At 46.1% G+C, this 26,920-nt stretch overlaps 1 protein-coding gene across 3 annotated transcripts in view; it reads right to left on the bottom strand.

Annotated features, from left to right (window-relative positions):
* Positions 1-26,920, bottom strand: part of TTC28 (tetratricopeptide repeat domain 28) — a 441,985-nt gene that overhangs the window by 23,093 nt on the left and 391,972 nt on the right. For all 3 annotated transcript variants that reach the window (XM_029049080.1, XM_029049081.1, XM_029049084.2), the window contains 3 exons: positions 22,457-22,597; positions 11,241-11,385; positions 318-497 (listed from right to left, as the gene is read on the bottom strand). In XM_029049080.1, the coding sequence (XP_028904913.1) occupies positions 318-497; positions 11,241-11,385; positions 22,457-22,597 (466 nt within the window). The remainder of the gene's footprint in view (positions 1-317; positions 498-11,240; positions 11,386-22,456; positions 22,598-26,920) is intronic.

Below are 26,920 nucleotides of genomic sequence, written 5' to 3'. Positions count from 1 at the left end.
AGAGTTATCCTTTCTCCTATGTTTTCAGTGGGATGGTCATTTCAGCCTGAGGGTTCTAAAGATAATGGGGTCAGGGAGACTTCTGGAGCTCTTCCAGGAGAATGCCGGGATTCGAGGCAAACATGGAAGTTCAGTGCTTGGAAGAGCCAAAGAGGAATCAACTGGTCACCCCTGTCCTTCAGGAAGAAACACGCCCAGCCCACCCCATACACCCGAGAAAACCCCTTAACTCCAGAAGACTGCGGTCCCCCAAGAAATACCGAGAAAGAAGATACACCAGGCCAATGTCCTTCTCAATGCAGTCATGGAAACGTTACCTTGGAATTGGGGTTCAGGGACTGGATGGAAGGTACGGCAATGAGGGTGAAACGCTCGTAGAGGTACTCATTGGAGGAACTTCCTTTCAGGAGAGCAAAAGGGATGAGGTAAAGTTCTCCCTCCAGAACCAATATCAGCTGCCGGTGTCTCCCCACAGGGCCACTAGAATGCATCAAACCCTGTGGGTAAAAGGAGAAAGCACAGACATGTCTAAATGCACAGAATCACCAGCTATAATAGAAGTAGCAGGGGGACGGGAAAGCAACACAGACCACAGCAGTCTGATGCTCAGCTGGTGTGTCCCCCATCCGGTACAGATCTGACACCGGGCACTCTGCCCAGTGCTTAGTACTGTGCTCTGTATACAGTAAGCACTCAATAAATACGACTGGCTGACCGCAGTGTGACAGTTTGATTTCCAGCCCCTGATCTCCCTTCACCTCGGCTTCCCTGCAGAGCTCTGCTGCTCTGAAGAGGTGCCTGCAAATGTTCTAGAGCAGATAGCGGAGTGTGGGGGGGTTCAGGGGTCCCTCCCAACCCCAGGAAACACTCCAGTATTGGGTGGAGTTTTGTGAAATGAGAAACAGTGTGGCCTACTGGATAGAGCACGGGCCTGGGAGTCAAAAACGATAATAATAATAATGTTAGTATTAGTTAAGCGCTTACTGTGTGCAGAGCACTGTTCTAAGCGCTGGGGTAGATATAGGGTCATCAGGTTGTCCCACGTGAGGCTCACAGTTAATCCCCATTTTACAGATGAGGTAACTGAGGCACAGAGAAGTTAAGTGACTTGTCCACAGTCACACAGTCTGACAAGTGGCAGATCCTGGATTCGAACCCATGACCTCCGACTCCCAAGCCCGGGCTCTTTCCACTGAGCCACGTTGCTTCTGGGTTCAAATCCCAGCTCCTCTACTTGCCTGCTGGTTGACCTTGCACAACTCATTTCACTTCTCTGTGCCTCAATTACTTCATCTGTAAAATCGGGATGAAGACCGTGAGCCCCCATCTGGGATACGGACTGTGTCCAACTGGTTATCTTGTATCTATCCCAGTGTTTAATACAGTGCCTGGAACATAGTAAACGCTTAACAAATACCACTAAAAAAATAATCTGTGACTCTGCTCCCTCGTCTGTGAAATGGGAATTAAGACTGGGAGCCCCACATGAGACATGGACTAGATAGAGTTCCCCTTGACTCTATTTATTGCCATTGTTCTTGTCCGTCCGTCTCTCCCGATTAGACTGTAAGCACGTCAAAGGGCAGGGACTGTCTCTATCTGTTGCCGATTTGTACATTCCAAGCTCTTAATACAGTGCTCTGCACATAGTAAGCGCTCAATAAATACTATTGAATGAATGAATGGACTATGTCCAACCTGATTAGTTTGTAGCGCAGCTTAGTGGAAAGAGCACGGACTTGCTGTGTGCAACTGGGTGTCTGGAATGCGTGGGTGTTGGCTAGTATTCTGAAAGATGGGAGCCAAACTGGAAACTGAAGGTCCTCCCCGGTCTCTGGACCCACCCTGTGCACACCGATGTCTCCTTGCATGCCCTGGTGAGCGTGATGGAGCTCTGTGGTGCTGGCAGCCCAACCTTGGTCCAGATGTTCCTCCCCCACCAACTCCACGCCATCCCATCTTCACCTCTGTATTTCTTTTTACTGCTTCTGGTGGATACTCTGCCAGTCTCGTACCCCAGAGAGAGCCTTGTCTCCTGGGGAGCACCATGCGTTTCTGCTGTTTTGGGTGGGCACAGATCTCTTGAGGCCTGCTGGCTGAATCCCAGGACATAGTGCCAAAGCCCCAGTGATAGAAGTGGCACTGATTCTGGGCTGGTAAATCCAGGAAGGGAAACTAACTGCCCAAATACAAGCGGGAGAACCAGTGGCTATATGTGATTACAGTAGGGAAATATCTCGGGGCCCAAGAAGACGAGAAGCTGAATGCAATTCAACAATGCATTCCTGAGGTTCCAAAAGTGAGTGTGCTTTTGGAAAACGTAGCCCAGAAGAAAAAATTTCTAAGGAAATCCACCTTCTCGGCTCTCTGAAGACCAAGACTTTCTCGAGAGCTGTTTGCCATTATGGATACCCTAAAAATATCAATATAGGGAAAATAGCAAACACTTAATAAGTGGATTATATGCAAAGTCATCATCAGGACAAAGGATATGACATGTAGAAATGAATAAAATGGTGGTAAATGGCCACTGCTCATGGGTAGGGAGAATCAAACAAGAGCAAACCTATTGGGGAGGAAGTGATACGGCCTTAACAAAGCAACACGGCTTTCAAACCCTGGTTTTCACTTCTAACTGTGTGTGCGTGGATGTGTGTGAGGGAGGTGGGGGGAGGGGGGCAGAGAAAGACCCTGACAAGTAGATTTTCTTCTAAAAGGAGGTGGAAAATAGTCACTGGTCTCTGGTTATTTTTTTCCTTGCAGCTCTTTAGATCACAGTGCTCCTCAGATAGGGGAGAGAAAGCCAGGGTCAGTCGCTCTGACAGTCAGCTGCCTCGGGAATATTTCCTGAGGAAAATGTCTGCTCCATTTTGACATATTGTTTACAAGCACCGACGACTCCTTGAGGGAGCTCTCCCTCAGCCCACGGACGGCAGTGCACCAGGCTACGTGCTCTGCAGCTAAATATACCCGCCTCGGTTCCACGTCACTTTCTCGGCGAAGACTGAGTTGACAAGCGGTAGCTTCCCACCAGGGAAGTTGTTGTTTCCAGAAACATTTTTTTTTTTAATATATTCCACTTGACTTATGGCTCTAGGAGCCATGCTGAAGGCACCCTAATGAGACTTTCTAAACCGAAGTGACATATGCCTAGTAGAATTTCCAGTTTGCATGGAAAACCCCTAGAGTTTCATATTTTTTCAAGATTGCTCCATAGGAGAGAAACACAAATAAAGAGATTAGCAACTGATTTGCATTTCACATGCCTGCAAGATCCATTTTCGAGAAAGGGTTGAGACCAAATGAATGTGCTCACGTGAGACTGTGAGCGAAGGGGGTTTGGGGATAAGGGTTGGGAAAGCGGTACTCCGCCTCCCCGCAAATCCCTCAGCCCATTCAAAATGCTGCTGCTTCTCCCTTAGAAACGCTGTCTGGAGCGAAGGAGACCATGATCCCGCCGGCCCCAGTGACCAGCCAACAGCCGCTCCGGCCAATCTTTACTGTTCGATTGTATGTTTCTGGTGGGAGGGGATCGTGTCTCCTACGTCTATTGTACTTGCTCACGGGCTTACTAAATTGCTCAGCTTGCAGTGGATGCTCAATAAATTCTTCTGATGGCTGGATCCCTTCTGTGAAAGGTCAAACTCTGAAGACATCAGTGATGAGCTGCCCACAACTGGAAGGGGATTCTGGGCCTTATGCCCGCTGCCCATCTATCCTGTGCTAATTCCAGACTCCCAGTTGCTGCCAGGATGAGATTCCAAGCCGCAGCTCTTCAAGCCTCTATATTTCTTTCCTACTGTGGCTGCTGTCCAAGCCTGACTCTTAAAAACTCCTTCAGGTATTGGATGGATTGTACCACGAACCATGGATGATAGTTTTGAGGTGGTCCGTTTCGCTCTTGGTTGCTCTAAATGATGCCCCACTTTCGAAAGGTGAACTGGGTCTGAGCAGATCTATTCCCCTATTCCTCTTAGGTGAAATGATTTCCTCTCTGACCAGGAATTGGATCTGCATCATTCTTTGAAATCCATCGAGGGAAATATCCAGGCAGAAAGTCGCTTTGGGGACTCTGAACTACAAACCCAACCTCGGTCTGTCAAGTCAATTATATTTATCGAGCATTTACTGTGTGCAGAGCACTGTACTAAGCACTTGGGAGAGTACAATACAACAATAACCAGACATATTCCAAATAGAGCTTACAATCTAGAGGTTCCAAAGTTTAATGGCAAATCTTTCCAGAAAGAGCTCCGGAATCTAGATTACAGACCTCAACATTTATTTGTCCTTCAGCATTTATTTCCATTTCCCCTAACTGCAATTTATTTGAATGCCTGTCTCCTTCTGTAGACCCTAAGCTCCTTATGGGCAGGGATCGTGGCTACCACCTCTGTTGTAGTATACATTCCCTTGTGCTTAGCATAGTGCTCTGCAAGAAGAAAGTACTCAATAAAAAAACACTGATTAATAGGCTTGAAGTGGCTCGTCCTGAGCTGAGGGAGCCTTGTGATAATCTCCTGTATGCCGGGAATGTATTTACCAACTCTGCTGTATTGTACTCTCCCTAGCGCTTAGTACAGTGCTCTGCACAAGTTAAGTGCTTAATAAATACCACAGATTGATGGATTTGCACACAGTAAGAGCTCAGTAAATAGCACTGACTGACTGGTTGACTGACTGACTGATTGACAAGGACATCCTGTGAGAGGGGAAAGCTGAAGGGAGCCGCCCCTTCTGGAGGTGAATGTGTCTAGGCAAAGTGATGGAAGGAAGGTGGCAGATCACGGACAAAGTCCTCCTTCTCCCATAATGAGCCGACAATTACACCTTGAGAAACCGTGGTCTGAATCAAGAAATTGCCCTTGCTAGCTTGGCCAACCACAGGCCTCTGAGGCCTAAAGAAGGGTACCCCCTCCGATGTGAACATGACATGGGTTCGTCTGGCTTGTTTCAGTGATGTTAACGGTCTACCTGCCCTTTATGATGTTCTCAGTCAGTGACATTTCTCGGTCCTGGAACCTGGAATCAGAGAAGCAGCTTGGTCTAGTGACTAGCTCCTGGGCTTGGGAGTCAAAAGATCACGGGTTCTAATCCCGGCTCCGTCATCTGTCTGCTGTGTGACCTTGGGCAAGTCACTTCACTTTTCTGGGCCTCAGTTACCTCATTTGTAAAAATGGAGATTGAGACTGTGAGCTCGACATGGGACAGGGACTGTGTCCATCTGATTTGCTTGTATCTAATCCAGTGCTTAGTATAGTGTCTGGCACATATACCATAATAATAATTACTATTCTACCCTGAATTCTGGACTGGGGACACCCCCCCCACCCACCCCCGCCCCCACCAATTTGGGCACCCCATCAAAGATAAATAATAAGTATGGTACTTAAGCACTTGGTATGGGCCAAGCGCTGTTCTAAGTGCTGGGATGTAAGGGTAGGAGTAAGAGGGGGCTTGAAATAGTCCTGTACTCGTGGGGGCAGAAATCCTTGGCTCTTGCCAGGGATTGGGAACCAATGGGTCCATGCCCAGATCTGCTGGGCCTTGCCCACCATGCCACTGCCTCTTGCAAAGGGGTCATGAGGACTCTTTACTTATCCATGTCCCTCAGAGGAAGGAAGAGGCAGGGCACCTCCATAGGCAGTCTCCCCGACTATGCCAATGAACCCCACTGCACCAGAAGCAGAGGACACCCCCAATGAAAAATGACAAAGTGGGCACAATTCCAGCCACCTTTCAAAGACCTAAGTTCTCTTAGTCAACATCTTTGTGCCTGACGAAGAATCTGGTAGGCAAAGGGTTTCTCTGCTGTACCTTAATTTCAAATTTTTAAAAAGTGCAAGCTCGTAGTGGGCAGAGATCCCAATACGTGCTCAGATACCAGAATTTCAAGACACGGGACTTTGGAGCAAATTTTAAAATTGCGACCGAATTTAAACTAAATGAATTAGCCAAGGCTAGGTAACTCCTGAATAAAACCAGAGTGCGAGGCCACAGGATTGGACCAGAGCCCATCTAAACCTCAAGTAAGACTAAAAGCAAACCACTCAGCAGGCCTGACCCAGTTGAGAACACCATTGACAAGCTGTTTATCTCCTGGGAAATCTCACAATTATTTTAAGAACCCTCACCAGCAGTTTTTGTGTTAGACAGACAGCTTGCCAGTAATTACCTTCATTTTTCCTCGTGCTAATCACTTTGGAAAATGCTTGCTGTCCTTGGATGGCATTAGTCCTCAGTTAAACACTGCTACAGATGTCTCAATCAGAAAAAAGAAAAAACAATCAGGCAGCCTGGTGAGTTTTTTCTGCCGTTGTGCCAAGCTACCTTGTTCTTCTCTCTGGAATCTAAGGCCCAGCACTGTATGAACACAGTAAGTCAAACTCTTCAGTCTAATTTGAGAGCACAAGGAGACAGGTATTGGGATGTTGGCTGGGGAAGTTCGATTCCTTTATTAATGAGCCGGATGAAAAAACTGAGCCTGTGCTCATTAGGTTTCCAGGCCTGTTCAATTGGGCAGGGTGGCAAACAGTTTTGGCTTTGGGAATTAAATTCTAAATGGCCTGGCAAATGAGAAAATCACAGTGACAAAAACAGGATGATATTCACTTAAGAAGTGTATAAAACTGGATCTGTAGGGATCAAAGAACACCACCGGCCATAGGAGGTGGGGGACAACTGGCTAGAGACAAGAACTGAAGAAAAAGAGTGGGGGGGTCATAGTCGATCACCAGCTGAATATGAATCAGCAATGTAGTGATGTATTAATGATACAGTACTATCAAGTCCTGGGACGTAAAGTCACTTCTGCTATTACATCTGCTATAGGGGAATAGGGAATTAGCTTAATGGAATTCTGTGCACAATGAAGGGGCTCTGCCAAGAATACCATTTTGAGTATTTCTAGAATCGAGTGGAAACCCCTTTATCAGTCTTTTTTTAGCACTGCAAAGGGAACCAACTGAAAGTATTTTCAAATCCACTGTTTATCAATCAATCAGTGGTATTTATTGAGCATTTACTATATTTAGAGCACTCTACTAAGCCTTGGGAGAGCACAGTAGATTTGGAAGACATCACCCTGCCCACAGAGAGTTTATGGTCTAGTCATCCCACCAGCCTCCCTTAGCACTCACATACACATCTGTTTTTTATTCCACTTAATTTGTGATATTTTTCCTTGCTTTTGCAGTGACCAGTTGCATCTCTGTTTTGCTTCTTCTTTTCGCTGTGAATATACAGTTGATGGCCTTCCCTGACTAAGCCCTCTTTTCCTTTTCTTCAACTCTCTTCTGCATCACTCTGACTCACTCCCTTTATTCATCCCTCCTCCCCAGCCCCAAGGCTCTTATGTACATATCTGTCATTAATTTATTTTTATTGTCTGTCTCCCCGTCCAGACTGTAAACTCATTGTGGAGAGGGAATGTGTCTGTTTATTGTTATATCATACTCTCCCAAGTGCTTAGTACAGTGCTCTGCACACAGTAAGTCTCGATAAATACAACTGACTGTCACCCCCCATTAGATTCTAAACTCCTCCAGGACAGGGATGCTACCTTCTAGTTTTACTATATTCTCCTAAGTTTCATGTGGTGTTCTGCATATAGCTGGTGTTTAATAAATGCAACAATTAATTGAAATCACAAATGTAGGACAGGCAAGCTAGCTCCAGTACAAACAATCAATCAGTGGTATTTACTGAGCCCTAACTATGTGCAGAGAACTAGACTAAGTGCTTGGGAAAGTACAACAGAGTAAATAGGATCCATGCTTGCCCTCAAGCAGTTCACAATCTAGGGGAAGTCCTTTATAATAATAATTATGGTATTTGTTAAGTGCTTATGATGTGCCAAGCATTGTTTTAAATGCTGGGGTAGATACAAAGTAAATACAAGGTCCCACGTGGGGCTCACAGTCTTAATCCCCATTTTTCAGATGAGGTAACTGGGGCACAAAGAAGTGAAGTGACTTGCCAAGATCACACAGCAGACAAGTGATGGAGCTGGGTTAGAACCCACATCCTCTGACTCCCAAGCCCATGCTCTTTCCACTAAGCCATGCTGCTTCTCTCAGTGAAACTGCTGGGGTGAGGTACTCCCAACTTCTTTAGTAAGAGTACATTAGAATTAGCAGATAGTCCCTTCCCTCAAACAGCTTGCAATCTATTCATTCAATAGTATTTATTGAGAGCTTACCATGTGCAAAGCACTGTACTAAGCACTTGGGATGTACAAATTGGTAACAGATAGAGACAGTCCCTGCCCTTTGACGGGCCTACAGTCTAATCGATCTAGCAGGGGAAGCAGACCATACAGTGCTCTGCACACAGCACTCAAGAGATACAATTAACTGAATAAGCTTGATTATTTAAAATAACCTACGAGAAGGGGGAAGCAACAGAATTTGCCGATATGTGCAGGAATGCTAGGGGCAAAAGAAGGAAGGGTAGAGGGGACTGATTACCTGAGTGCTGGAGTGGTAGTTGGGGCAGGGGGGAGAGGGATGCGGGGGGAATCAGGGAAGTCCTCCTGGAGGAGATATGAAGGGCTCTGAAGATAGGGAAAGCAGTGGTCTCCTAGATGAGGAGGGGGAAGAATTCCAGGCAGGAGGGAGGGAGCCCCGGTGTCCAAACAAACACGTCAAAAGCCAGCCAAAACTCTCATGAGGGTCAAAATTCTGAGGTTAATCACTGAATGACCAATTTGAATTCCACGCAATGACTTAGGCATACGTTACTTTTCTTCATGCAGCTGCAGTAGGTTTTAATCAGCGAGGCAAACAGCAGTGGTAACTCAACTCCTTTCATGCGGACAAAACACTGGGTAACTTTCCTAATGTGGCATTTATTTCCTTTGGGGATAGGATAAGAATTGATTTAATTTTTTCTGATGGCTGATGTGCAAGCCTATACCGTGCCCTTCTTAGAGATAAACAGAAGTGCCGTTTTCCTCCTGACAGCAAAGGACAGCCCGTCTCAGAGAAGCGTCCAAGACCGAAGTTCTCCCTTAAGCAAAAATTAAATCAAACTGTGAGGTAATGCTGCCCAGAGGTAAACTATTACTCTCTTCCACTTTACATACTGTTCGACCCAGGTCCCTCGGCCGCACTGTCGTTGCCCCGCAAAGGCAGTTGTTCAAATAATGATAAACCCCGTAGGAAAAGGCTAATCACTTTAGTCTTGAGGTGTCTGTGATTTATAATCTTGGACTTTGGCTTTCGATAGTTGCACTGAAAGGAAGAAAGGCAAAATTGTCTACTAGAATAAGCAGCTGAGCCAGTCACTTGGCTTCCTTCAACGGCTCTGGAGGACGGTGCAGTTGCGCCCTCTCGTGGTCACTAATTTAAAGGCCGCGGTCCTGGAGAAACCAATTACAGGGCTGGGAGTTGGAAGTCAATCATCAACTCTACCCCCCTAAATGTCCCTCGTTGGCACGGAGGAGGGCTGTACTCCCCTGAAACATTCCAGCTGTTTCTCCTGAGGAAGGCTCTGTATGTTTCTAACCGGCCCGGGCCTCCAGAACCGGACGGGCGGACCGCAGGCTCCTCCGATCAGTCGGCTCCATCAGTGGCATTTTTTGAGCGCTTACTGGGTATAGAGCACTGCATTAAGCTTTTGGGAAAGTACAAGAGAGGTGGTGGATGCAAACATCTTCCACGAGGAGCTTTGAGTCCACAGGAGAAGGCAGATTATGGAAAGGACAAATAGCAGAATATAAGCTATTTGCTGGTCTGCTAATTCTGTCAGACTCTTCCAAGCACTCAGTAGAGTGCTCTGCAAACAACAAGTTCTTAATATATACAATTGATTGATTTACCTAAGTACTCTGGGCCCAGGGTGAGTTCCCTAACCCCGTATCCTTGTGGGAGCATGTCTACCACCTCTCCTGTATTGTACTTTTCTGAGCACTCAGAACAGAGCTTTGCACACAGTAAGGGCTCAATAAATACCAGTGATGGACTGATCGATTTGATCTTGACCACCAGTTTCTCCAGAATCTGTCAGGCAGTTCCAATCTTTGGAGCCTCTCTTTAAAATTCCAACTCCAACCACAGCTGGGGGGTGGTGAACTGAAAAGGGGCGCACAGAAACAGGGAGGAGAGAAGGAAAGATGGAAAGATAGCCCGCAACACAGGTCCAAGCACTGCTACAGAGCAGGGGACTGTGGGTGACCATTCCCATCTGGTGGGCTGTATTCTTTATTTTTATTTTTTTTTATGGTATTTGTTAAGCACTTACTTTGTGCCAGGCACTGAACTGAGCACTGAGGAGATACAAGGTTGGACACAGTTCATGTCCCAAATGTGACTCATAGTCTTAATCCCCATTTTACAGATGAAGTAACTGAGGCACATAAAGTGAAGTGACTTGCCCAAGGTCACACAGCAGAGACGTGGCAGAGCTGGGATTAGAACTCAGGTCCTCTGATTCTGAGGCCCGTGCTCTTTCCACAAGGCCACGCTACTAACCAAGTCTCTGCCGTGATAGGCATATGCCCAGAGGAACCTCAATTTTTTTTTAATTGTATTTGTTATGCACTTACTATGTGCCAAGCACTATCCTAAGCAATGGGGTAGATACAGGTTAATCAGGTCAGATGCAGTCCCTGTCCCAATGGGGCTCACGGTCTTAATCCCCATTTTATGGCTGAGGGAACTGAGGCACTGAGAAGTTAAGGGACTTGCCCAAGGTCACACAGCAGACATGTGGCATAGCCAGGATTAGAACCCAGGTCCTTCTGACTCCCTGGCCCATGTTCTTTCCACTAAGGCACGCTGACCCAATATTTTAGCAAATGCCATCAAATCAAAAGCAGGAAGCTTCTAAATGGAGTATACTACAATGCTTCTCCATTGTGAGAAGCAGCGTGGCTCAGTGGAAAGAACACGGGCTTGGGAGTCAGAGGTAATGGGTTCTAATCCCGGCTCCGCCACTTGTCAGCTGTGTGACCTTGGGCAAGTCACATAACTTCTCTGTGCCTCAGTTACCTCATCTGTAAAATGGGGATACGACTGTGAGCCCTACGTGGGACAACCTGATTATCTTGTATCTACCCCAGTGCTTAGAACAATGCTTGGCACATAGTAAGCACTTCACAAATACCATAATTATTATTACTACTACTGCGCAGGAATAGTGGAAGTTGATAGGAGGCTCTGCCTCAACCTAAATAGGCTGTTTCCCATCCCTTCCACCAGAATCCCCAGAGAGTCACCATCCTTTAGCAAGGCACTTACCCCTTCCATGGGCGCTATGAGGAGGTCATAGAGAGCACGTAGTGGGGGTTTGGTGAAGGAGTTCTGCCGTCGAGAAAGGGACGATGTTCCATCCTTAAGAGGTGAGACAGTGTTACTGAACAAACTTGTCATGCTCTGGCAGCTCCTGTGGAGAGAGGGAAACGAGGGTTTCATCGCACGTCAACAGCGCCAAACTTGTAGTTAGAAGCCAAACAATCCCCTCTGGCCTCAGCCTTCGGCAGCCTGTCCGGGTCCCACCGATACACACAGCCTTTCCTGCCCCTAGCTTGATTTCCCCATTCTTTGTCCGGGAAGGTAATTTTCAAAGTGCAATGAACGTTGACCGAGACCATAGCGCTGACCAGCTGCAGATGACCACTTCCATTTTTTTAAAATGGCATTTGTTAAGTGCTTACTCTGGGCCAGGCACTTTACCAACCTCTGGGGTAGACACAAATAATCACATTGCACAACGGTCTATGTCCCACATTAATCCCCATTTTACAGATGAGGGAACTGGGCACAGAGAAGTGAAGTGACTTTCCCAAGGTCACATAGCAGGCAAGTAGCAGAGCCAGATTCAGAACCCAGCTCCTTCTGACTGCCAGGCCTGTGCTCCAGCCACTATCTGGTTTCCCTCTTCCTCATCTTACCAATCAACCATTTGGTTAATTCCCCTCTACCTCATCAATCAATCTTATGTATTGTGCTCTTACTGTGTGCACAGCACTGTACTAAACGCTTGGGAGAGGACAATATAAGAGACACATTCCCTGACCACAATGAGACAGACATTAATATAAATAAATTATGGTTATGGAAATAATTGCTGTGGGGATATACACAAGTAAGCCCTGTGTGGGCACAGATTGTCTTTCTTTATTGCTGAATTGTATTTTACTAGAGCTTAGTACAGTGCTCTGCACACAGTAAGCGCTCAATAAATAGGACTGACTGACTGAATGAAGTCCCAGAATGCTGTTCCAAGGATTTATTTACATTTTGTGCAGGAGTGAGAATGAGGGCTGCAAAGAATTAGCGGCAGTCGAAATGTAGATTAGGCAAAAAAAGTAGATGTCATTTCAACTCTTGGTATCTAAGGGCAGGTTCAATAATAATGTTAATAATGTTATTTTAGATAATAATAATAAAAATTATAAATGGGGTATTTGTTTAAGTGCTTACTATGTAGGACTCTAAACTCCTTCTGGGCAGGGACTGTGTCCACCAATTCTGCTGCCCTTTACTCTTCCAAGTCCTAGAACAGTGCTTGGCGCACAGTAAGTACTCAATAAATACTGCTGATTGATTGATTCATGTGCCAAGTTTTGTGCTTAGTACTGGGGTAGATACAACCATTTCAGCTGCTCTCCCTATCCTGCATGGGGTTCACAATTGGAGGGGGAGAGAAAACAGGGATTTTAACTCCATTTTACAGATGAGGATACTGAGGTATGAAGACATTAACTGACTTGCCCAAGGTCACAGAGCAGGCAAGTAGCAGACACAGGATTAGAATCTAGGGTTCCCGACTTCCAGGCCTAGGCTCTTTCCACTAGGTCACGCTGCTTCTCCAAAGCAAATGTTGGCCCCTGACACTCGGGCTCGGTGCCATGAAACCTTATAATTCACTTAAGAATTCTGGGGGGAACTCAAAGGTCAAATTGAAGTTCCCCCTACACCCGTAAAGGCAAACGGTTTCTTCCTCTACAACTCTGACCTCAGAGCAGGGATTAAGCAGCTGCTGATTTTTGACAGTCACTTCCGATTGCTCCAATTCAGGTACTGCCCTACTATTCCCTCCACATCTTCCAGACCACTCGACAAAGTCCTCCGTGTCACACTTTCCAGGATCCACCAGCGGGGGAAGTCAGACTTGTGATTCAATTAAGGGGAAATCCTTGAGGCCTGCCTGAGAAAAATCAGCTGCCAGTGGCACTCCGTTCCTGGCTCCTGACCCAGCGAACCCTAGAAAGTCCCCGACTTGCCAAGTTGATTTTATGATTTGTCCATCCGACCTTCTGGATCAATCTTCGGTGCTCAACCCAAGGCCTATTTCCGAAATGAAGCCAGTGTCCAAGCTGAGGGCCTTGAGGACTTAAGGATGCCAGTCGGGACCGGTAATGACGGTCCAATTGCAGGCCTTTATTTGGGAAATGGCTATTTCCAGGAGACCAGGGTGCCATCATTTGATTAACACTGAAGCCCAGGCATACCTGAAATGACATTCTCCGGGTCATCCCATCTCCCACAGTGCACCGCAAAGTGCCCATCCTCTTGGAGAGACGATGTCTAAATTCTCAGAGGCCAGCAGGCCAGTATGACAAGCAGTGCCTGAGCCGCAGCTTTTATCATCTAAAAGCACGTCTGCATACAAAGAACACTGGAAGACGTGGGTCTCTGCATTTGACAGTCACAGTCAGTTAAACAGTCTGCATTTTTGGCCCCTACAAAGACCAACCCACCCCCTCGCCACAGGTTGTGGGTCAAACAGAATGTACTGAAAACAGTGCTCTGCTCTCCAAAAACAAGAAGCGTGACCAAGTGGAAAGAGCTTGGGCCTGGGAGTCAGGAGACCTGGTTTCTCATACCGGCTCTGCCATTTACCTGCTCTAGGACACTGAGCAAGTCACTTAACTTCTCTTTACCCCAGCTTCCTCCTCTGTAAAATGGGGATTATATACCTGTTCCCCCGATCCCTTAGACTGTGTACCTGATGTAGGAGAGGGACTGTGTCCAAACTGCTTATGTGAAAACTACCCCAGTGCTTAGTACAGTTCTTGGCACATAGTAAACGCTTAACAAATATCACAGTTATTAATTCTTAAATGCAACAGGACAGAAAAGGCTTATCTTTACACACATACAAAATAAAGTGGATTATTAGTCATCCATAGATAGGTCGTCTTAACCTAAAAACATGGAAAAGACTTCATCAGGAGGATTTTCTTTAAACATACAAAAAAAACAGTTAATCCTCTCTCCCTCTCTCTCTCCTCTCTCTGCATATAAACAAAGTGACTAAATGTATGAGTGGAATTTAATTTTTTAAAAAAACTTCCTTCATCCCCAACCCAACCATTTTCATCCATTATTAGAAAGAATTCACGTTGTTTACTGTAAAATGGTCTTTGCTTGCCGCCTAAATGTTATTTTCCTTCTGGCTTTCTAGGAAATTCCCCACTGTTTCCATTAATCACTCTGTAGTGAAACTGTAGCTTCTTCCTCTCTGTTCAAGTAGAAATCAGGTATTGATTTCTTGGTATGGTGGTGGCTGAGATAACAAGCCGGGGAAGAAGAAATCCTCAGACAGCAAGGAGAGGGAGAGGGATAGAGAGAGAGATGACTGGAGTTAATTTCTGTCCTTATAATCCCCTTTTTCTCTGAGGTGTTAACAGAACCCTACCCTGTGGTCCACAAATCACCAAACCTGCAATGACACCACCAGAAACAAGGTCTGCTGACAGCAACAGGTCAGACTGGAAGAGGGGGGCCTGAGAGAGGAAGAAGGATTGTTTTTTTTTCCTGGTCCAGCTAGCCCATCAGTCTCTTCCCTGGCCTCTGCTGCTTCCTTTTTCCTCCCCTCTTCCCTGGTCCATTCAAAAGACAGGTAGTCAGTTGGCTACCACCCTGTCCCTGTTGCCTAGAGAGAGTATTTAGAGGGCTCTCATCCTACAGAAGGTACTCTATTATACATTCCCCTAGTCAATCCTCAGAGAAGCAGCACGGCCTAGTGGAAGGAGCCTGGGCCTGGGAATCGGGGGACCTGGATTCTAATCCCAACTCAGTCACTTGTCTGTTGTGTGTCCTTGGACAAGTCACTTAACTTCTCTAAGCCCCGGATTCCTCATCTGTAAAATGGGGATAAAATACCTGCTTTCCTCCACCGTAGTCTGTGGTCCCCATGTAGGGCAGGGACTGTGTCCACCCTGATTACCTAGTACCTACCCCAGTGCTTAGTACAATGTTTGGCACATAGTAAGCACTTAGCAAATACCACTACTATTGTTATTATTTTTGTTATTAGTAATAGCTAGTCAAATCAGAGTCCAAGATAAAATGCCTGTCCTTTTCGACAGGACCAGTGGAGCAAAAGCAGGCTAGGTGGACAGTACTGTCTTGTTGGCTGACACACTCTTCACCAGCAATTTCCCTCCATGTATAGGTTATTAATATGATACTATTATTATTATGGTACTTGTTAAGCACTACTATGCCAGACACTGTACTAAGCTCTGGGGTAGATACAGGCTAATCAGGTTAGACATGTTCATGTCTAACAATATAAACTAACTACCTCTATGTCTAACTACCTCTAATGCAATAGGTGCTTTCTTTCCAAATCATAGCGATGCAGATTTCTAAGGGAAAAATCATTCCATCGAGTCAAGTTCAGTTCCAGAGTCACTTAGTCTGTGAGCCCCCTGTGGGCAGGAGCTGTGTCCAACCTGATTATCTTCTACCTCAGCACTTGGTACAGTGTTTGGCACACAGTAAGTGATGAACAAATCCCCTCATTAAATACAGCACGTAGAAAGTGGTGGATGTCTTCCACCTTTCTACAGGGTTTGAGCCGTTCGATTCATGCAACATGTGGAATGTGTCAGCTGCAGGGTGAACAAACACATCCACTGATCCCTTTGCGTTGCTGCTGACAATTGGCTGATAAGTGCCCTCCTTGTTTAATTGGGCTCAGTGCCAAGGACATAGGGACTCAAAGCACTGGATAAATGGAAGAGGTTCCATTCACACATGATGCCTAATGTCGCCTGCAGAAGGCTCACAGTGGTTGACAGGTGTGAATGGGGGTTCGCGGGAGGAATTTCCCATTATGCACTCCTATGCTCACATCTGGCTTCTCCCCGGCTCCATTTCGGCAGCTGAGTGCATCCATCTCGCTGGGAGAGAGAGTTGTTTGGATAAGTGCTGCTTAACTGTGCCATCTGATTTTTTCAATTTGCTTACTTGTTGGATTTCTAAGGGGCCTTTCTTTGGGCCTCACATCCCCTCTGAATGGAAAAGGGAGAGATCCTTCCTGGAAGAGACAGCTGCCGCTACCCAGAAGGGTCCTCCAGGTTTCCAGAAAGATCCCTGGGATCTCTGGCCCATCGAGGATTAGGATTCTAGACGTCCAGGCCCATTATCATTATGCAGCCACTTAATAATTGTCCCTCGGTGGGTTTTGCCCCGTCGGAGGTGGACGGATTGGTGCTGCATTTCCTCTCATTTCCAGCAGGTGGCACTTGGCTTTCATCGCTCCAACGTTAACCAGCTAGATGGTGGAAGAATTGGAGCTCAGCCGACCTGCCTTCATCAACCCATCAATCAATCAATCGGATTTACTGAGTGCTTACTGTACTAAGCGCTTGGGAGAAGACAATATAACAAGCACATTCCCTGCTCACAACAGGCTTCATCTCCAACGGTCTGCTCCTACCGGGGGGCATGGGCGGGCCTCGGGTACCCTCGGTGGCACTGAGATGTCTTTGGCTCCTTTTAATAATGTTGGTATTTGTTAAGCGCTTACTATGTGCCGAGCACTGTTCTAAGCGCTGGGGTAGACACAGGGGAATCAGGTTGTCCCACGTGGGGCTCACAGTCTTAATCTCCATTTTACAGATGAGGTAACTGAGGCACCGAGAAGTTAAGTGACTTGCCCAAAGTCACACAACTGACAAGTGGTAGAGCCGGGGTTCTACCTTTTGCCCTATTTGCCCTATTTTGCAGTACCACACCCACAGAAGTTATTCAGTAAATACTATTGATCGATTGATTGACAAGAAATCTTTGCCCAGGAAAGGAAACATACCATTAGACTATAACCATCCAATCTTAACAGCCCCATTTTTCTGTATGCTGTGGGGGAAATGGGGCTCAATGTAAGTCGTTTTGAGGTAGAGTGTGCAACGGTGAGGTTTAAAAGAGCTCCTTTTGCTGAGGGTGCGGCATAACAGGGGCATGTGCAACTGTACGAGGGAAGAGTAAGGGTCAGAATGACCCCGCTGACCCCCAGATTGTAAGCTCGCCTGTGGGGAGGGAATGTGTCTGTTTATTGTTACATCTGTACTCTCCCAAGCGCTTAGAACACTGCTCTGCACACAATAAGCGCTCAATAAATACAACCAAATGGATGCATGAATTAGCTTGGATAGGGTAGGTGTGCCCGTGTCCTTTGCATGTGGGGATAATTGCTTGCTGTGGGCAGGGAATGTGTCTATTGTTATACTGTACTCTTCCAAGCGCTTAGTACAGTGCTTTGCACATAGGAAGTGCTCAATAAAGATGCCAATGAATGAATTAATGAGTGAATTGGGAGATGGCACTAGGGAGTGGAGGTTAGAGATGCGGAGGAATGGTTCTGTTGTTGTATTGTACTCTCCCAAGGGTTTAGTACAATGCTTTGCACACAAGTGCTCAATAAAAGCGAATGAAGAAGAATGGTTTGTTTGAAAACCTCATCGTTGCACACTCTACCTCAAAACGACTTACATTGAGCCCCATTTCCCCCACAGCATACAGAAAAATGGGGCTGTTAAGATTGGATGGTTATAGTCTAATGGTATGTTTCCTTTCCTGGGCAAAGATTTCTTGTCAATCAATCGATCAATAGTATTTACTGAATAACTTCTGTGGGTGTGGTACTGCAAAATAGGGCAACAATCTGTTTTTTTCCTACAGAAAGGTAATGCAATGGCTCAAACAGCTTGGGAATGTTTCTGTTTTTTGTTGTATTGTACTCTCCAAAGAGCTTATTATTGTGTTCTGCACAAAGTAAGCACTCAATAAATACAACTGACTGACTTAATATCTGATACCCTGGTGAGTTAATGAGGAGTAGTATGGTTTAGCGGAAAGAGCATGGGCTTGGACGTCAGAGGATTCTAGGTTTTAATCCCAACTGTGTGTGATCTTGGGCAAGCCACCTAACTTCTCTGTCCTCAGTTTCCTCATCTGTAAAATGAGGATTCAATGCCTGTTCTCTCCCATACTTAGGACTGTGAGCCCCATCTGAGACAGGGATTGTGTCCAACCAGATTAACTTGTATCTATCCAGTGCTTGGGATAGTGCTTGACACACAGTAAGCGTTTAGCAAATATAATAATAATAGTAATAATGATAACCTGATAAAACAGTGAAAGATCCCTTCCCCTCTACCATAACCATATAGTGTGTCTCAATCTCCTGCAGAGGGACACTGTCAGAGCCCGGTTTAAAATGTTTTTTCAAATAGGCCACGGTATTGTTTATCCCTTATTTACAAACTGAGGCTTTGTTGACACTGCCGAGGAATCCATTCATAGAGAGTCTGGAAGATGAGGGTACCTTTCTTCCCTGAATGCCCTGCTCATAGTGATTTTCTTTGGAAGAGGACCTATTTTAACTCTGCGCACACCGTGGCGAGTTCCTTTGCCTGGGATTCTGGGTGTCGTGCTAGGGCAGTCGTAGAGCTCACAGCCCTCTCAATAAATGGATTTGGCAGAGATCACCCTGGAAAGGCCCAGTGCCTGAATGCTCTACAGGAACCTCTGAGCTGTGTTATTTTCTGCTCTGTGGTTGGATCGATCTTGCACTTTGCTGTGGGTGGCTGTATGCAAACTGCCTATGCCGGGATCCCTGCGAGGCCCAGACTGTGAAAAGGGGAATGTGGTTTCAGATGGGGAAGCTGATAGGGTCTGGCGACCCGTGTCCCTGGCTTCTCCGCCTGCCTGTGGGATTTAACGCAGCCCCCGCTGCCCCTCACACAGAGGCTCCCGCCTGTTCAGCAATATGGAAACAAGTAACTCCATGCAGGAGACGGGGCAGCAGAGGGGAATGACAGGCAGCTCTGGGCAGCTGGTCCTGGGAAGTCAGCATGAGGTGCGGGGTTTGTTTATGCTTGGGATTGAAAACCGCTAAGGGTGTGTGTGTGTGTGGTGTGTGTGTGTATAAAACAGTGTAATGGCAAGGGAAAAGAGGAAAAAACATTCAATCACTTTTCTCCTAGTATCTTTGATTTTATCAAAAAAATCAAATTTTTTTTTTCTGATTTTCACTCCTTAGGTGCTACTCTTCCAACTTACCCAGACCCCAGAGTCGGGCCAGGGACAGCTTCTGATCACTGAAACAGAAAATCGCTCTGTTTCTAGTGACAGGGCACCAGCTCTGAGGACTCTGGAATACCAGTCAGGGGAAGGCTGGAAATGAGATCACTAGGTTGGAAAGAAAATATCAACGAGCTTACTGTGTGCGGAGCACTGTATTAAGTGCTTGTGAGAGTACAATATAACAATAAACAGATGCACCTGCTGCCCACAATGAGCTTACAGTCTAGAGAAGCAGCAGGGTGTAGTGGATAGAGCAAGGGACTGGGAGTCAGAAGGTCATGGGTTCTAAGCCCACCTCCGCCACCTGTTAATGTGTGAACCTGGGCAAGTCACTTCACCTCTTCTCATCTCTAAATTGGGGATTAAGTCTGTGAGCCCCACGTGGGACAGGGACTATGTCCAACCTGATTTTCTTTTATCTTCCCCAATGCTTCAAACAGTATCTGGCACCTAGTAAGTGCTTAACAAACACCATCATCATTATTATTATTAAAGGGTCTACCCTGTCCTAAGTCTGCAGCTTCTGGTTTAAAGAGGGAACTTTTGGTTGGCCTCAAGTGTCACTCAAGGAGCAGGGGTGGGCTCAAGGTCAATTTCCCAGAGATTGTGAGTTCCTTGAGGGCAGGGATCATGTCTACCAACTCTAGCATATTGACTTTTCCAAAGAACTTAGTACAGTGCTCTGTACACAGTAAGAGCTCAATAAATACCAATGACTGATGGACTGAATTCTGATATGTACTCGGAAATACCACTGCCATATGCCCTCTGCCAGTCTTCCCCATTGTGTTGGCACTAATAATTCCTGATAAATTTTAGGGGACAACGAACAAAATCAGATCCCCAGATGAAGAAGACTCCGTGGACCTTACAACGTCACCGCCTTGAAATGACCCCTCCAGGACTCCCGTAACTTCAATTCATCATCGCTATGACAATAGAGTAATCCTTCATATTTACAGCGGTCCATAACTACACTGGTCATTACGGGCCAGTGTTGACCCTTTGATAGTGGCCATGGGATGCTTAGAAAACCAGGGTACTGGTAGCTCTCTGATATCCAACCTATTGGTTAGGGGAGTTCCATTTAACAACCCAACTTTTCCTTTAATTTTCCCTTCCTATAAACTCATTTTGGACTCCTCACCTATAAGGTGATTCCAAATCATCAATATATTCCAGTTCTACTCACTCTGACCACTTCTCCTTCTTGTCTTCATGTCCCATTGCTCTCCAAATCACTGCAGCTGGCATACCCAGACTTCGCCACAAAAATCCATTTCCTAGAAAATGAAGGGAGTAGGACGGAGAGGCACAGAACGGGGGCCTCCCGCCCGCCTCCTAGTCTTTGGGCCCCCTCTCAATTGTTTTAGACCCAGGGTAAATGTTTATTTTCCTGGCTGAAATAGTGGCTGGCTGCGGTATCTTGAACTTATGCACTCAATTGTTTTGAAATATCACATCATTTCGGTAAGGCAGCTGTGTGAACCCTGCTAGGTGAACCTATATTGTCAGGGCCATTCCTGCCTCTGCCTACTTTTTCAGGCTCCTTCTTCTATCTTGCTGCTCTTCCAACTTACACAGACCCCAAAGTCAGGCCGGGGACAGCTTCAGATCATTGAAACGGAAAATCGCTCTGTTTCTAGTCACAGGGCACTGGCTCTCAGGACTCTGGAATACCAGTCAGGGCAAGGCTGGAAATGAGATCACTAGGTTGGAAAGAAAATATCAAAGTTTCCACTTCCTTTTAACCGGGCTGTAGGTTCCAGTATCTTAACCCCTGGACTCTCTCTCCACCCACCCATCTAGTTTTGTGGCTCAACTAGGTCGGCCTGCACGAAGACACAGGCCTTCCCTGACTAAACCCTCCTTTCCTCTTTTCCCACTCCCTTCTGGGTTGCCCTGACTGGCTCCTTCTATTCATTTCCCCCTCCCAGCCCCACAGCACTTATGTCCACATCTTTCATTTATTTTTTTCTATTAACACCTGTCTCCTCCTCTGGGATATGAGCTCATTGATTGTTATAGTTATAGTATACTCTCCCAAGCACTCACTACAATACTCTGCACACAGTAACTGCTCAATGAATACGACTGAATGAATAGGATTGAATGTTTCTCATCCTGACGGCAAAATGATGAAAGGAAAAGGCATATTACAAAATGAGGCAGAAAAAAAGATACCCTAAGCATCAAAGTTCCCAAATATCACCCTTCTGCTCTTCTGTCTCAGAGCGGTCTCTCCTCTTCCACTTCCTCTTACCTGTTCCACTGGAGAAATCCCCTCCCTACCCTCTTGCTCCAAAGTCGAGTGAGCCCTTTCATCTGAGGCAGGGACCCTGAGAGAATGTCAGCTGCACCTCGGGGTGAGGACCAGGAAAATGTTACTGCCCGTCCGTTGCTAGGGAACCACTAAATGGAGCGACAGCTGCCTGCCTCCCTCCCTCCCTCCCTGACTCCGATATGTTCTTTCAACTATATAAGTTGTGGGGATGGAGCAGAGTCTCTGTGTTATGTCCTGACGGTCTAAAACCGGGGGGGAGTGTCAGATGGATGAGAAAATGAGTTATTCTTCCATTTGGAAGTTCCCAAGACTCACTTTCCTTCTGAAATCAGTAAGGACCCCTTCCTGAAAACCACCCTGAGGATAATGGAAAAAGAAAATGCTCTTTGAAGCTTCGACAAACCCTCTGACATAGACAACGGAGAATAAGGCTTGAAGCAACAGGACAGTTCCATCACTGTTCTTTCGTCTAGCCAGGATCACTTGGAGGGTTTGGGACAGAGTTAGTAAATACCGGCTGAAAGGCCGGTCAAGGCAGCAGTCGCTGTTGTAACACCCACCAGGGGATATTTCTGGGTATGTTAAAGACCCACTGCCTTATTCCAGCGGACTCCGGTGCTCACTCCAGCAGCGTAGAAACAGACCGCACGTAGGGCAGCTGGGATGATTTTCCCCCAAGCTTCACATGGAGCCGGGTGCCCTGTGACTCGGGGAATGGGTCAGGGAAGCGGTTGATGGGTGAGTTGTCGCGTGATAGGCTCCTAAATATCAAGTAGTGGTTCCATACTATTCTCACCGGAAGCAGATGGATTTAGAGCCGGACAAGGGAGCGGATCTGCCCACTCACCTGTTAAAAAGGTTATTCCTGCTGACCATTCTCAGAAAGCCGGTGGGGTCTGACACAGAGTTCAGTTTGTTGTCGATCTCCTCGAACTGCTGGTCCATGATGTCGCCGGCTTCGCTCTCTGTCTCGCTGTTGGCACCGGCTCTGCGGAGGGAACGGCAGCAAGACCCACTCAGTGGAGATAAGCAGCAAGAATACGGCCAGTCTTAATGAATTGACTCTGCTATTTGTTAATCAATCGGTCACTCATTCATTCATTCAATCACATTTATTGAGAGCTTATGTGTGCAAAGCATTCTCCTAAGCACTTGGGAGAGTATAATACAACGATGAACAGACACATTCCCTTCCCACAGTGACAACAGTATTTACTGAGCACTTACTGTGTGCAGAAAACTGTATTACTATTATCAATAATAATAACAATGGTATTTGTTAAGCACTTACTATGTGCCAAGCAATAATAATAATAAGTATGGTACCTGTTAAGTGCTTACTATGTGCCAAGCAGTGTTCTAAATGCTGGGATAGATATAAGTTAACCAGGTTGGAAAAAGTCTCTGTCTCAAATTGGGCTCACACTCTTAATCCCCATTTTTTACAGATGAGGTAACTGAGGCACAGAGAAGTGACTTACCCAAGGTTACACAAGAGACATGTGATGGAGCCGGAATCAGAACCCATGACTCCCAGGCCTGTGCTCTATCCACTACACCATGCTGCTAAGCACTTGGGCTCTTTGTGATCTTTGTGTCATTATTCACTTCTCAGTGCTTTCTATCTGGTGCCCCTTGTATCGGTTAACAAAGTGGATGGAGAATAGATTGATAGCTCTATGGATGACCTGTGACTTCAAAAGCACCAACACAGACCATCACCCACCCAGAACCGGGCTCAGCAGACTGCATGCTGATATGTCATTTGCTGGCTGGTGGAGACTGCACTCACAGTAAGCTTGGGAAGAAGCCCTGTCACACTCCATTTCTAAATTTATATTTCCCTTTAAGTTAATGGAGCAACAGCTCACAACGGTTTTAAAATCAACGGAGAAGAGAACAAGGTGGTGGGAAAGTTTAGTGCCAGAGCTTACACTGTGTTCTGATGATCACGAAACAAGCATTGATGGTAACAGAAGACTGAGAGGCAGGGTGACCTAGTGGAGACAGCACGAGCCTGCGAGTCAGAAGGATTTCTGAGTTCTAATCTCAGCTCTGCCACTTGTCTGGTATGTAATCCTGGGTGAGTCACTTGACTTTGCTGGGTCTCAGTTCCCTCACCTGTAAAATGGGGATTAAGACTGTGAGCCCCAAGTGGGGTATGGGCTGTGTCAAATCTGATTAGCTTGTATCGACCCCAAGTTTAGTCCAGTGCCTGGCACATAGTAAGTTCTTTACAAATATCATAAAGAACAGCCAGAGTGGAAGTGACAAACAAAATATGCACAGACTGTAACATCATTTACTTAGTGGGATCAGTGGTAAATATTTCAAGAACTACAGAAAGTCCCTTCTTGAAATCCCCACTCTTTCAAATTCACAATCACATTTAGAATTTGCTAAAAGCATTCTGAAGTCAGAGCTAATCCACAGATCAACCCTTCTCTCCAGTACGAGGGATGTTTGACCTATAATCTCTGGGTGACTTATCAGTATGCCAGAGAGGAGGAACTTGGTCCACCAAGCTCAGAAAATTCCCATGATGCTTGACCTCTGTGAGATGCTTCTGGGGATTTCCTAAAGGAGATGAATTGGAGTACAGTCAGAGATGGTGCTATTTAAACTCTTCTCCCCTGCTTGACTGTCAGCTCCCTGAGGATAGGAAACATAACTACTTACCATAGTGTGCTCCTGAGCCCTTACAACAGTGCTCTGCAATCAGTCAACCAATGGTATTTACTGAGTGCTTTCTGTGTGGAGAGCACTATCTAAGTTCTTGGGAGAGTACAATACAATAGAGTTGATAGAGGCGATCCCTGTTCACAAGACACTTAAAGTCTATGAAGGTAGTGCTCAACAGCAAATGCTCAATAAATGCCCTGGATTAATTGAGTGATTAATGGAGAGTCCAATATTTGTGTCAGAGTGACATCAGGAATCACTAAGGAACTATTTGATCATTTACATAATTCCTAATGCTTGGGGATGTGCTCTTTATCATTCCTATTTTTCCCCCTCTGTGCCCCCAACGTTACCTTGAGTTGACCATCTCTGCGCCTCAGTTACCTCATCAGGAAAATGGGGATTAAGACTATGAACCCCATGTCCTATCCATGAATACATCCAACCTCCTCTAGAACATGTTGTTCTTTTCAGCTGCATATCTTCCTGTGGTAACAAATTCCATATGTTTCCCACCCACTGTGTGAAGACGTGCTTTCCTTTCTCTTGGACGGACCATTTTCAATTTTCAATGGTTCCACCCTCATCCTGGTGTCATGGGATATCGTAGGCAATAATTCCTTGTTCGTCCTGTCCACGCGCTTGTGATATTACAGATTTCACTCATGGCCCCTCTCTGCCCGTGTGTTTCCAGACTGAAGAGTCCTCCCTCTTTTAGCATCTTCTCAAAAGAAAAGTGTTCTGTCCTGCTCTCGCTTTGTTCCGCCTCCAGATGTATTTTGTCCTTTCTAAAATGAGTTGACCCGACCACACTCCATAACTCCAGGGGTGGATGAACTGTGTCTGACCTGATTAATTTGTATCTGACTCCAGGGTTTAGTGCAGTGTTTGGAACATAATAAGCACTTAACAAATATCACTGTTATTTGTTAACAGCCTCTTGTTTTCTATCTCTCTCTAATGATGCCTGGCATTTGGTTGGCCAGACATCGGGCTGGTATTCATTATCAATCCATGGTACTTTCTGACCATTTACTGTGCACAGAGCACTGTACTTAAGACTTGGAAGAGTACAGAGGAACAGAGTTGGTAGACATGATTCCTGCCCACAGAGAGATTACAGTCCACAGGGAAAGGCATTTTAAAATAACATCCAAAGGTGACTGGTGAGTCATGACTGATAACCTGGTGTCCATCATCATGGGGTGTTGTAATTTGCCTTATTTTTTCCTGACAGCATTTACTGCAGTTGTTTATACTAAAACTCATTTGCAACTTTTCAATTACTTTGATCATCTATAGAAGCAGCATTTTCCCAGCCAGAAGAGCCGAGTGTCACCTTTTTAATAAAGAAAATGGTATTTGTTAACCGCTTACTATGGGCCAGACACCTAAATGCTGCAATAGATCCAAGCTAATCAGGTTGGACACGGTCCAAGTCCCACATGGGGTTCACAGTCTTAATCCCCATTTTACAGATGAGGTAACTGAGGCCCAGAGAAGACAAATGATTTGCCCAAGGCCTCACAGGGGACAAGTAAGGGAGCTGGGATAAGAACCCAGGTTTTTCTGAGTCCCAGGCCTGTGCTCTATGCACTAGGCCATGCCATTTCTCACCTGTAAGTATGAGTTCACCGCACACTCCCCCTTGCAGAGTCAGAAGAGCCAGGAGTGGGGAGAAAGAGCAGAACAGGAAGCAATACTTGATCATCCTGATCATCCACATCTGCAGCTTCGGGGGCCTAAGCTTATTTCTCCTGCGGCCCCCATTGCCCCTGAATCATTTACTTCCCTAATCCCGGCAATCACTTCTCCCAATTGGGGGAGCAAGAAACGGGCATCTGGGAAAGGGAATGGGGTCGAGGATGGTAAGGGATTGCTGAGAAATGGGCGGACAGGGATTGGCTGAAGCTGGCAGGAGGATGGTGAATCTATCTCCTCTATCCCTGTGGTGCTTCTGATCCTGTCCACCCGACAGGAGTTTTTCCTCCTGGTAGATCTATCCTCCTTCCTCTCTTTCCCAACCCATGACTCCCAAGCCCAGGCTCTTTCCTCTAGGCCACACCAGTAAGAGGGTCTTGAAACTCAGAGAATCAAAAATCCTAAAGAAGACCTCTGCTCTAGCCCGTACCTGTATAAAGATCCTTTCAACATATGTTCTCCATGGGCAGCCTGCACAACCTCTCCTCTAATCAGAGTATGATTCCTTGTTTCTATCTCTTCGTATTGTACTGTATGTCCCGTTTCTCTTGTCCTCTTTTCTTTGGTAATGGTGAGAAGTAGCACGGCCTAATGGATAGAGCATGGGCCTGGGAGTCGGAAGACCTGGGTCTTAATCCCAGATTTGTCAAATCTCCTGTGTGACCTTGGGCAAGTCACTTCACTTGTGTGCCCCACTTTCCTCATCTGTAAAATGGAGATTCAATACCTGTTCTCCTCTCCTATTTAGACTGTGAACCCCATGTGGAACCTGATTACCTGGTATCTCTCCCAGTGCTTATTGCAGTGATTGACACATAGTAAGTGCTTAACAAACACCACAATTATTATTAGGGTGAATCAGTGTCCTCCTTTGTAGTAATCTTTCCTACACTTGAGGCTGGTATAAAAATCATCCCTAACCCATCTC

This window comes from Ornithorhynchus anatinus, chromosome 21 (assembly GCF_004115215.2).
Source record: "Ornithorhynchus anatinus isolate Pmale09 chromosome 21, mOrnAna1.pri.v4, whole genome shotgun sequence".
Classification (NCBI taxonomy): domain Eukaryota; kingdom Metazoa; phylum Chordata; class Mammalia; order Monotremata; family Ornithorhynchidae; genus Ornithorhynchus; species Ornithorhynchus anatinus.
The sequence above is the reverse complement of the archived record's forward strand: the minus strand, read 5'-3'. Positions and strand labels throughout refer to the sequence as shown.